The sequence below is a fragment of the Hylobates moloch genome, unplaced genomic scaffold (assembly GCF_009828535.3).
Source record: "Hylobates moloch isolate HMO894 unplaced genomic scaffold, HMol_V3 SCAFFOLD_1254, whole genome shotgun sequence".
NCBI classification, from domain to species: Eukaryota; Metazoa; Chordata; class Mammalia; order Primates; family Hylobatidae; genus Hylobates; species Hylobates moloch.
This window is the reverse complement of record NW_026653529.1, coordinates 1-12,384: the sequence shown is the minus strand read 5'-3', so window position 1 is coordinate 12,384 and position 12,384 is coordinate 1. Positions and strand designations below refer to the sequence as shown.

The 12,384-nt window shown below is 58.9% G+C and overlaps 2 protein-coding genes across 2 annotated transcripts; one reads left to right on the top strand and one right to left on the bottom strand.

Moving 5' to 3' along the window:
* On the top strand, positions 1-3,452 carry LOC116464674 (chloride channel protein ClC-Ka-like). The gene is made up of 6 exons (XM_032147935.2): positions 1-78; positions 1,120-1,253; positions 1,612-1,700; positions 1,852-1,935; positions 2,578-2,664; positions 3,016-3,452. Exons 2-6 carry the CDS (start codon positions 1,148-1,150, stop codon positions 3,079-3,081), a joined length of 432 nt encoding a protein of 143 aa, XP_032003826.1. The 5' UTR covers positions 1-78; positions 1,120-1,147; the 3' UTR covers positions 3,082-3,452.
* Positions 3,453-3,910: 458 nt separating this feature from the next.
* LOC116464675 (protein FAM131C) lies at positions 3,911-9,727 on the bottom strand (the record flags this gene model as incomplete). The annotated part of the gene is made up of 5 exons (XM_032147936.2): positions 3,911-4,854; positions 5,956-6,066; positions 6,332-6,511; positions 9,292-9,385; positions 9,692-9,727. Coding segments are annotated over 5 exons (702 nt in total), but the record flags the coding sequence as incomplete, so codon positions are not given.
* Between the last annotated feature and the right edge of the window lie 2,657 nt (positions 9,728-12,384).

Genomic DNA, 12,384 nt, shown 5'->3' with positions numbered 1-12,384 from the left:
CCAGCCCTCCTTCTACGATGGCACCATCATTGTCAAGAAGCTGCCATACCTACCATGGATTCTGGGCCGCAACATCGGGTGAGGGGCACCCACCTCAGGCTGGCTGAAAGGGTCATAGTGTCTGGGTAGGGCTGGGGGTGGAGGGCACCTCCAAAAAGAAACGCCACCGCAGCTGACCTCGGAAATGGGGGCTGGGAGGGGCTGACACACAGCAGTGCTCTCATCTCCACCCTCCTCAGTGCCCCAGGTGACCTTGGGCAAGTCCTTGGCCTTGAGGCCTCAGTGTCTGTCTAGGGGTCAGCTGGGCTTCACAGCAGGAGGATGAGTATTGCCCCGTGTACAGGCTGAGGAAACCGGGGCTCAGAGAGGTGCCGTGTCTTGCTCCAGGTGACACAGAGAGTCAGCACCAGATCCGAGAGGTCTCCTCCCCTCTCCCCACTCCTGCTCTCCTTGCTGGGACTTTGGGAGCAGGAGATGGAACGAGAATGGAAATGGGCTTTGAAGTCCTTGCTCAACCAGATGGGACCAGAGCAGCTTCTGGCACCAGAGAAGCAGACCAAAGAGGCTCTGAGAGTCCCTGAGTCTGAGGCCCCGCTGCAAACACAAGCAAGCTGCTGCCTTGCTCTGAACCCGTTTCCCCATCTGGGAAATGGGGCTGTTTATATCAGTGATTTTCAACCTTTCAAGTTTTTCCTCGGGGGTGACATATACTTTTATAATGAAATGGAATTATCCAGGGAAGGCTGCTGGGTCTGTACTCCAATCTCATTATTCATTAATGTGATGGCCAGTCACTGAGCACCTGGCAGATATTGGTTTTCCGTCATCTCACACTCAGCTCTGTCCAAGGTGGGACAAGACCCAAGTGGAGCTGCTCTGGGGGATATGGGGAACCAGGGGACTGGGGATTTGGAACTGGGCCATCAGTAATGTGGTCCCCAGGTTTCCTCCCACTGTGGGTTCTAGGAGTCCCTCATTCCAGGAACCTCTCCGGCCCTGCCCACATTCCAGAGCCGTGGGTCCCTGGTTCAAGCAAAGCTCCCCACAGATCCCCCTGCCGGCTTGGGTCTCACATCCCTGACTCCCTCCGGGACCTGATGGGAGTCCCTCTGCCTGCAGCTCCCACCGCGTCAGGGTGGAGCACTTCATGAACCACAGCATCACCACACTGGCCAAGGACATGCCGCTGGAGGAGGTGGTCAAGGTTGTGACCTCCACAGACCTGGCCGAGTATCCCCTGGTGGAGAGCACAGGTGCCCAGCCAGAAGGGAGGTGGAAGTTGGGGGTGAGGAATGCCCTCTGCCTCCTTCTTGGACCTGTCAGGCAGACAGGATCTGCATCCAGGCTCTGTGACTTAGCAACCAACCGTGTGACCTTGGGCAAGTCACTTCACCTGAGCCTCAGTTTCCTCATCAGTAAAATGGAAATCATGGCCACCCTCCCTTGGGGTGGTTGACATGTCTAAAGAGAGTCAGCGGGTGCTTGTAAGGCAGTCCCTGGGCAGCTGCTGGGGTAGGAGCATGGGGACACCACCGGGGTCTTCCGGAAGCTTGGCCCTCAGGCCTGTTTCTTCCTAACGCGCCTCCCTGTGGCTCCCTCTCCACTTGCCAGACTCCCAGATCCTGGTGGGCATCGTGCAGAGGGCCCAGCTGGTGCAGGCCCTCCAGGCTGAGCCTCCTTCTTGGGCTCCTGGACACCAGGTGGGTACTCCTGAGGGGTGTGGGGATGGGGCAGGGGTGGGTCAGCAGGAATGGGAGGGGAGGGGCCCGCTGATCTCCTGAGAGAGAGGTGGTCTGAGAGAGGCATCCTGGGGAGGCCGGCCCTGCACCTGTAACCCTTCCCCACCCCCAGCAGTGTCTCCAGGACATCTTGGCTGGGGGCTGCCCCACGGAACCAGTGACCCTGACGCTATTCTCAGAGACCACCTTGCACCAGGTAACAAGCACTGGGGAGTGTGACAGGAGGCTCCTGGGGCAGGGCAAGAGCTGATGGGGAGCTCAGGCTCCAGCCTCCCCTCCCAACCCCGCCCCGCCCATCTTATGCTGCTTCCTGCTCCTCCTGGGCCTGGGCAGGGCAGCTCCTGCCCTGTCGGCCTCACTGCCAGGGTTGTAGGGATGATGCAGAGAGACGAGGGAATTGGGGGGCTTGGCAAATGGAAGTCTCTGGGTGGAGAAAGACGGTGGAGTTGCACCAAGGTACACGTGCGTTTCAATTTCAGGTCCACCACATTTTCCCTGTGTGATCTTGGACAAATTATGTAGCCAGTTGAGACAGAGCCTGACACAAGGATGGGGGAAGGGCAGAGGCTGACAGGGGACCTGGAGATGGCTACGTCCCCTCTGTGCTGCTGGAGGGTGCTGGATATTGGGTCCTGTCCTCCTGCAGCCCCCGCCCAGACCCTTGAGTGGACTCTGGCACCTCCCAGTGGCCCACACTGGACATTGCAGGCCTGGGTCTCTTGCCTCCCACACATATCAGGCCCCGCCCCTCTTCCTGGCTCAGAGGTGTGGCAGAGAGGGCCAGAGGGTGGGCTGGGCACCTTCAACCCTCCAGTGTTTCCTAACATCCCCCATCCAGGCACACAACCTCTTTAAGCTGTTGAACCTTCAGTCCCTCTTCGTGACATCGCGGGGCAGAGCTGTGGGCTACGTGTCCTGGGTGGAGGTACCAGGGTCCCAGGGGCAGAGCAAAGCCAGGGACCCATGCCTGAGAAGGCTAGGGAGGTGGGGAGGTGGGGGGACACCAGCATGCTCCCATCCAAACCTGGGGGGATACAGAGGATACTGATGAGTCCCTCTTCCTGGCCCAGATTGGCCACTGGGCCTGGCTCCCGATCTTGTTTTCTGGCCAGTGGCCAGCCTGCCCCTCTCTGCCTCAGTGATCCCATCTGTGCAATGGGGTGCCATGGGCTCTACTATTCAGCCCAGAAACGAACCTTAGGGGACTAAAAATGCTGGAGCCCCCCTCTCAACCTCCTCTACGCGCCCCCACCACCACCCCCTTTCTCTGTTCTAGATGAAGAAAGCAATTTCCAACCTGACAAATCCACCAGCCCAAAAGTCAGCCAGCTCAGCAAGATGAACAGGGCACCCCAGCTGCCCTGGTACTGAGGTTGGGCTGAGACCCTGCCTCTCTTCCCCCATCACCACCTGCCCCTCCCTTCAGCCCAGCTCCATTCTTTGGCACAACAGGCAACTCTAACCCAGCCCGGAAGAAGATGGCTCATCCTGGGTGGGACGATGGCTCCTGCCTTGAAAGACAAATCCCACCTTGGACAGAGCTGAGTGTGAGAAGATGGAAAACCAGCATCTGCCAGGTGCTCAGTGACTGGCCATCACGTTAATGAATGACGAGATTGGAGTACACTGTCACCAAGGGCAGGCACAGATGCCCTCTGGGGTTGTCTGATTCCCAGTGAGAGGCTCCTGAGAAAAATAAAGCTGGTTCCCAGAGCTGCTGTCCCTTCCTCATCTCAGCTGCAAGGTTGCTGGTCTGGGACTGGAGCTCCTTACCTGCACTGGCCCAGAGTGAGTTTCCCGTGGTCACGTGGGCACTGCAGGCTCGGGCCCCTGGGCTCCTCCTCATGCTCCATTTCTTGTCAGGGAGATGCCAGGGAGAGAGAGTCTCCCACCAGGTCTATGATGCTTGCCCTCATGAATAAGTGGGACGCTGTGTCACTCAACCCCTAGTCTCCTGGTAGGCTGAGTCACAGCTCATAAAGCCAGGACCCAAGTGTGGCTCCTTGTGGAGTCCACAGAGCCTTGGGCATCCTCCATGAGCCTTCTACGCCTGGGTGGCCCAGGTTGTGTATGTGTTGGGGTTAAGGATCCCCCCGACTCCCTCCAGACTCTGTCCAGGGGCCCAAGGTCACATCTTCCCCAGCAGAGACCAGGCCAAGGTCATCCAGGGTGAATCCACCACTGTAATGTCCTCACAGAACCTTGAGTGAGATGGGAGGGAGCTGCAAGGAGGGGGAGTGGGCGCCCAGGGGTGAGGAGCAGGGGCCACGGAGGAAGCAGGTTCAGAGAGGGAGGGACAGACAGACAGACAGACACTCCAGAGAGACAGATGTCCTGGTGAGGAGAGCCGGGGAGCAGGTGCTTAGCTACCAGAAGTGGTCACCCCACCTTTGCTGGGGGGCAGACACACAGAGAGAGTGGGGAGGGACTGAACCCCAGGTACAGGCAGGGTTCCCAGACCCCGCTCTAAGTGAGTCTCAGTTCTGTCCGTGGCTGTCCTCCTGGGGACCTGGCTGTTGCTCCTCTGGGCCAGGCTGCCCTGGTGTCTCTGAGAGTCCTTGAGTTCCCTGAGGGCAGACACCCTGCAGGGGAAGGTGCCCACCTGAGTGAAGTAATGAAGGGGGAGGGGGTTATGGCTCCCACTGCTGGGGCAGGTCCACCGAGGCACAGAGAGGCCACCATGAGCGCTGGCCCCATCCCTGCCACACCTACCCTGTGCCTACCCGAGGTGTCAAGAGATGCTCTGCCTTGGACCCCGGGGTCCAGATACGCCTGGGCTGCCCATCAAGCGAGGTCATGGTGTGAGCAGGTGCCGGACCAGCACAGCCCCCGCCTCAGTTATAGAACACCTCGTCCTCCTCCCAGAGGGAGCCGCTGTCCATGGAGGGGAGGGAGCCCGGCAGGTGGGTCCCACCCTCGGGTCCGTGGGCCCCGGGCAACTGCCACGGATGCTGCAGCTCTGGGCTGGGGGGCTGTGGGATGCCAGCGGTGCTGGGGGGCTCCTCAGGTGAGGGACAGCTGTCAGGGGAGGGGCCGGGCGAGGAGAAGGCCTGAAGGCTGTCATCCTGCGAGGGGCCACTGGGAAGGCTGTCCTGAAGGTAGATGCTCTCCAGATCTGGAAAAGCAACAGGGAGACGGGGGAATGGCGTCCTGGATCCAGCTCCTCGCCCTCTCTGGGCGTGTGAGAAAGGGCAAGGGGCAGAGGACCTGCCTCCAAATCCAGCTGTGTGACTGCCAAGCCTTGTGACCTTGGTCAAGTCACCAAAACTCTCTGAGCCCCAGGTTCCTCCTCGAGGCAGTAAACGGAGGACTTAAGAGTGGGCTTGGAGCCGGGCGCGGTGGCTCACGCTTGTAATCCCAGCACTTTGGGAGGCCGAGGTGGGCGGATCACGAGGTCAGGAGATCGAGACCACGGTGAAACCCCGTCTCAACTAAAAAATACAAAAAATTAGCCGGGCGTGGTGGTGGGCGCCTGTAGTCCCAGCTACTCGGAGAGGCTGAGGCAGGAGAATGGCGTGAACCTGGGAGGCGGAGCTCGCAGTGAGCCGAGATTGCGCCACTGCACTCCAGCCTGGGCGACAGAGCGAGACTCCGTCTCAAAAAAAAAAAAAAAAAGAGTGGGCTTGGAGCCAGCCTGTGCTCTCTGAGAACTGGGACAACCAGTGCTCCCCTGGGCCTGTGTCCCCTCCCCGTCCCTATCCATCTGTCAGGGAGGATTAAGTGCTGCTTGGCCCAGGCTTTCCCCAGGGCCAAGGCTCCTTGAAGCCCTCACTAGTAACCTGGGCTTCTAGAAACGTGGTTGGTTGTGCCTGGTGCTAAGTTTCAGATCCGGCTCTGATGCTTCTAGCTGTCATTTGGAGTATGTTTCTGAACCTCTGAGTGCCTCTGTTTCCTTATTTGTAAAATGGGGACAACAGGACCCACTCCCTAGGGCTGCTGTGAGGATTCCGTGAGGTCCCTCGTGCACAGCCCTCGGTGTGATAAGCGCTGGATTCCCGCCCCCACTGTGCTCACTCTCTCCTTCCTGCTCCTGGCACTGCCGGGCAATGGGCAAGGCAAGGATCACTGCCCCATTTTGCAGATGAAGAAACTTAGGCTGAGAAAAGGAAGGGGCTCCACCGAGGTCACACTGCACTTGGTGATGGGCAGGCATCCAGCGTCGGCTCTGCTCTGCCCATCACCTCCCACCCCCACCCCCCGACCCCCTGGGCCGTACCTTGGAGCTGGACGATGCCCTGGGGGCTGTTCTCGGGGTGCAGCTCCTCGTCATCCAGCGAGGACCAAGCGCTCAGTGTGGCCTCTGTGATGGCAAACTGCTCGGCGACCCCTGGGGGGACAGCGAGATCCGGCTCCAGGGGACATGGGTGGGGACGGCCTCAGTGCCTCTTGGAGCTTCTCCAGGACAGGCTGGAGGGCGGCCGCCTCTCTGGGCTGCCCATCCACACCCCAGTGGTCAAGAGTGCTCACTTAATACCCGGCCATCCTATGCCATTCTTTTTTCCTGCCCAGACAATGCCCATGCAGTGACCTGGGCCCCCCAAGGACCCAGCTTCACCCCCACAGAGCCCTGGCCAGTCCCCCTCCTTGCTGACCTGCAGCAAAGCGGGCCTCACGCAGCTCATCCGGGAGGCAGCAGTAATGCTCGTCCTCAGCTGGGGACAGCTCCCAGCCTGCCCGCTGGGCACTCCAGCCCTTCCACTCGATGAGGGCCACGCGGCCTCGGGCCATGGCCGTGGGCTTTGTGATGTGGTCCTTGATGCTCTGCACCACCCCTGTGGCATGGAGGGCATCTGGGTGACTGTCCTGACACAAGGCTCAGCCCAGGGCCTGGCCCCCATGCCTCAGGCCCACCCAGTGGCCTGTACCCCACATTCCCTCAGTGCGCCATGATCTCCATCAGTGCCCCACACCTCCCCAGGGGCCTGTACCCATCTAACTCCTCACGCCCTCCAAAGCCTCCTGCTCACTCCTGCCCTGAGCCCTCCGAGCTCTGTGGCTCCCTCCCCTCAATGCCCCCACCCACCGGCATCCACATTTCCTCCCAGCATCCTACTCCCAGCATCCTACTCCCAGTTCCCGCCCACTGGGTGCTTCTTCCCCAGATCACCCACACCTCTCACTCCCTTTCTGACCAAGTTGAGACCCTTCCATCCAAGGAGATCCACCCAAGGACCACTCATGAGCCCCCATATTCTCCACAATCCATTAAACACATTGTGAGAGAGCATCTCTGTGGCCGTGCCAGCTCTGCTGGAGGTGAGACCTGGGTGGATGGAGCAGGCAGGGAAGGCTTCTGGAAGAGGGGACCTGGGATTGGAATTTGAAGGTGGGTTGGGTTTGGACAGACGGAGGCAAGACTGGAGGTTTCATTTCAAAGATGAGAAGAGGATGAAGGCATGTAAGAGTCTCGTGTAGTCCAGGACTAGCTGGGATGAGACATGGAGTCCACACTACGACTGGGCGGCAGGAGAAGCTGGGAGCTGATCAGGACCAGAACAGGGTTGGAGAGAACCAGGTGGGGGGCTCAGATGTTCTCCTTGTGCAGTGGGGAGCCCCAGCAGGGTAATGAGCAAGAGAGTGACCAGTTAGCACAGCTGTTTAGGAAGAGCGCCCCAGATGGAGGATTAGGGATTACTGCAGGGACCCAGCAACAGACAAGGCAAGGGCTGGGCAGACAGAGAGGAGGGGTCGGGGGCTTTGTGAGGAGAGGAGTTGGATGTGGAAGTTGGAGAGGGGCTGTCGGCAACGGTTCAGGATTGTCATTAACCAAGTCTGACAACACAGATCTGGGAGTCACCCGGGCGTCCTAAGCCATGATGTGAGGAATGGCAATATTTAAGAAAGACGAGGCTGGGTGCGGTGGCTCATGCCTGTAATCCCAGCACTTTGGGAGGCCAAGGCGGGAAGATCACTTGAGGTCAGGAGTTTGAGACCAGCCTGGCCAACGTGGTGAAATCCTGTCATCCTGTCTCTATTAAAACACACACACACACACACACACACACACACACACACACACACACACACTAGCTGGGCATGGTGGCATGTGCCTGTAATCCCAGCTGCTTGGGAGGCTGAGGCAGGAGAATCGCTTGAACCCGGGAGGCTAAGGTTGCAGTGAGCCGAGATCGCACCACTGCACTCCAGCCTGGGTGACAGGATAAGAAAGATGAGGTATCCACAAAGGAAATTAGAGAGCTGGGATAATGGGAAAGATGGGTGTGTGGAAGAAAGGGGAGAATCTCGCTCCCAGCCACTAAAGTGGGGGGTGTTGGGTATCTAAGAAGGTGTTTTGGAGGAGGTGGGTCTTCAAGTGGCCCTTGAAAGGTAGGTGCAGCAGAGGAAGGTGCTGCGGGTGGAAGAAAGGCACAGGCCAACGTGGGGAGGGAGGGCCCCAGGGGTCCCGGGGGAGCTGGGTGGGCTGTAGTGAAGCGGAGCCTGCAGGGCGTGGCACAGAGCTGGGTATGCACAGACAGGTGAAGGCCGTGCTGGGGCCACCTGATGCCGTGGTGATCACCGACACCTCCTGTACTGTGCTACGAGCCCATCCCCATCTGCTTCAGGTGCTGCTGCTGTGAGCTCACACCTACATCCGTATCTGCAGAACCGCCCTGAGCCGATGGGAGCCACCTCACCCAGAGATGCCCAGGAGGCTGCCGACTCCTCCCCCGGGGCAGCCAGTGAGTCAGCAATGGGGGAGTATAAAGTCCTGCCCCTGGCCGGGCACAGTGGCTCAGGCCTATAATCCCAGCCCTTTGGGAGCCTGAGGCGGGCAGAGCACCTCAGGTTAGGAGTTCAAGACCAGTCTGGTCAACATGGTGAAACCCTGTCTCTACTAAGAATACAAAAATGAGCTGGGTGTAGTGGTGCACACCTGTAATCCCAGCTACTTGGGCAGCTGAGGCAGGAGAATTGCTTGATCCCAGGAGGCGGAGGTTGTGATGAGCCGAGATCATGCCACTGCACTCCAGCCTGGGTGACAGAGTGACACTCTGTCTCTCAAAAATAAATAAACAAATATAATAAAATGAAAAAAGTCCAGCCTCTCGCCATAGCGTGCCATCAATTCTGGGGTGCTATTTGTGCTCCCAAGCTCCGAGTGGGACCAGGTGGGCAGCTAGACTCCTGCAGAGCCCCTTCCCCAGGCCCTCTGCCTCCCCTGCTGCCTACTGGCTTCTTTTGAGGGCCAGTCTCCAGGGAATCACCTGCACAGTCATGCCCATGTCAGGCTCTGCTTCCAGGGAACCTGAACTAAGGTGATGGGACTGGCAGAGAGGCAGGCAGACCACGCCAGACAGACATCTGAAAAACTCGCCCCACCCTCTCAGAGCTTCTTGAGAACCCAGCAGTTTAACCCGTGGAAGCAGAACCCTGAGCCGCTGGTCCCCCCGTGACCCGCATAACCCAGCATGGACTCTGGCATTTAGAACATGGAGAATCCAACAGGGCTGCCATCTTCCCACCTGCAACTCAGCTGTGCCCTTCCCACAGCCAGGGTCTAGGGTGGGACCATGCATTCTCCACAAGCAGGAGAGTTGCAGCCAGAACCTACCCACAAGGGACGAGGTGGCCAGGGCTGCCACGTTGTAGTTGCCGGGGCGGGACCTGGAGTTGGACAGGTAGCCATTGGTGGTCTGGAAGCACCTCTGGAGGGAGCGGCAGGAGGAGTGAGCAGGGTGGGCCAGGCTGCTGGCCGACATCCCTCCAGCACCACCACCCATCCCCATCTCCCAGCCCACCAGGTCCTCTGGCCAGTGGGCAGGGACAGGGACAGGGCAGCTAAAGCCAGCGATAGCCTACCAACTCCCCCAGGACAACCCCCACCCAGTGTTTCATCAGGCCCCCCTCCCCCAGGGCCAGCAGGACTGTGTTCCTGGGCTGGGCGCAAAGGATGGAGGGGCCGTGGTGTCAGCTGGGGCCGGCTAGACTGGGGGACACACAAGTGCACTGACCTGCCAAGGATCCCAACAGAAATCCACCTGTTTGTCCTAAAACAAGAGGAGAGAGAGGATCAGGCAGGGCCTGGCACGCTGTGCCAGCAGATGGCCCGAGTCCTGGGGCCCTGGGTGGGGGTGGGGGTCAGCCTGCTGGTGCTCTGTGAGGTCAGGGTCTGCCCTCTCATGGGTCATGCTCTGGTGTCCCCCGGCATGCAGAGTAAGAAGGAGGGGGCGACAGTGGTGCTTGGAGGACAGGCCTCGGGTGCTGCTTATAAAGCAGGCTTGGGTGTGGGCTTTGACTTCGCCATTTCCCAGCTGGTATCCCTAGACTATTCCTAACAGCTCCGAACACGTCTCTTCCTCTGCAAAATGGCGACAATGTCATTCACCTCACGAGTTGTGGTGAGGCCTAAATAACATAACGGAGGCTGAGAGCTGAGTGCAGTGCTTAGCAGGAGGGGAGTGCCGCTGGGGAGAAGGTAATTATATCATCCGGTGGGTTCATGCCACGGACCCTGGAGCAGGGTGGAAATTATGCACCAGAATTTGGGGTCTCGAGTGACCCTGAGTGACATCTTCCAAATCTATCTAGACTGATAATTCTTTTTTTTCTTTTTAAAATTCTTTCCACCCCAAATCACCACCCTGCCTGCACCTTTGCTCACATCACCTCCTTCTCCAACAAAGGAAGAGCTGTTCCTGCTGTACCCAAGACCTTCTCACCCATCCATCCTGGACTGGCTCCCATCCCTGCCCTCCTCCCAGGGGCCTTGCTGTCTCTGCTGTGGCATCACCGTGCCCTCTCTGCTCCATCAGCCCGGAAGCATCCCGCCAGCATTGCACGTGCTGCCACGTCTCTTGGGCTCAGGACTTTGTCCTGCAATCTCTCCCCTCTGTCCCCTTACCACTGGGTCGGGCCGTCAGCACCCCAGCAGCCCAAGCATCTTCTTCTTCTTTTTTTTTTTTAATCTTTTTGTTTTGTTCTTTTTTTGAGATAGAATCACACCCAGGCTGGAGTGCAATGGCACGATCTCAGCTCACTGCAACCTCTGCCTCCCAGGTTCAAGTGATTCTCCTGCCTCAGTCTCCCAAGTAGCTGGGATTACAGGTGTGCGCCACCCTGCCCAGCTAATTTTTGTATTTATGGTAGAGACAGGGCTTCGTCAAGTTGGCCAGGCTGTTCTTGAGCTCCTGGCCTCAGGTGATCTGCTGGCCTTGGCCTCTCAAAGTGCTGGGATTACAGGCATGAGCCACTGTGCCCGGCTCCACATCTCCTATCTTTTCAGAACCTTGTCATGACCACTGTTTCCCTCCAGCGTTCCTCTGCTCCCTTCTCATCGGATGTGCAGAAGGCTGTGTCGGCCCCAGCCTCTCGGGATGACCTTAGCAGGCGTCTCTTCCTCCCCGGCCTCTGTCCTGTGCTTGGTGGGTCCTCAGCTCACAGGCCAGTACACCTAGGCTGGGACCCCAAGGCGCCTGGCATGGGGTGGCCAAGTGAAGGGAAAGGGATGTGGTCACTGAGGAAACACTCAGATCCCCTCCACCTGGAGCTGGTCCCAGCCAGAGACTGCCTAGAACCTTTGGGGTTTCTGGAGCCACCCTCAGACTCTGGGAGCCTGGCGTTCCTAAGGAACCCCCAGCAATCCTCACTCTTCAAACTCCCTTCCCCTCTCGCTGAAGACGGTGGGACCAGGTAAGGCATGGGAAGGGGCTGTCGGGGTGAGCTGGTAAGGCCTGTGTCTAGATGGGGGGGTCTGCTAGCTCCCCAGCTGTCCCCACAGTTCCTCTGGGAAGCCAGGAATAACCAGAGCCTCCCTCCCCTCCTAGGCACCTGGCAGTGGGGGGTGTAACCATTGGGATAAAAGCAGGGCAGGGACCCTGCTTCATGTCACCTGCCAGGCTGCAAAGTAGTGTGGGACTCAGTGACCTCTGAATGTGGGTTCTCTGCACCACCCCGCTCCCACCCATACCTGCCCTATCTCTTTCAGCGTGCCCCGTCCCCCGTCCCCTGTCCTCAGCTGCTCTGAGGCAGAGGGCTGTGCAGGTCCTGGGCGCCGGACCTCCACTGTTATGAGACAGAGACCCAGGTCTCAGGCTCAGCTCATTTGATAGAGGAGGAAACGGGGGCTCCAGATGGTGTGAGGGTCACAGAGCCGCACTGGGTTCTCCCCTGCTGTCTCTCTACTGAGCCCCCGCTACTGCTGCCAGGCGACTAATGTGGAAGGGGAGAAATTAGGGCTGATGTGGAGGCAGTGGGTTTGGGAGGGACCTGCATTGTGTCCTGAGCCCCCTGGCTGCCCTCTTCTCAGCCTCCTGGTGCTCACAGGGCTGGGGGGTGAGGGTGGATGTGGACGTGCAGTGCCGGCTGTGGGACAGTAGCCAGCAGCTGCCCCAGACCCGACAGTGGGGATCGGGATGTTGACAGGGCAGCCAGTTCTGGTGCTGTGCAGAGTCAACAGGTCAGGGTGGCCAAGGTGAAGGTGGGCTCAGGTTCATGCAGAGCGGCAACCCCCATCCCACCTCCCACAACACACACCTTCAATTTTGATTTGACTTGCTGGGCATCTAGGGGCAAAGGGTGGCCCAGGGTCCCAGATTTTAACAATCATTCAAGGGCCATCATGTTATTTAGAGAGTGGCTTTCTCTGGGTAGGACTGGAGGCAATTGTCCCCAACCTCTTGCCCAAAAGTGGCATCAGACACAACTC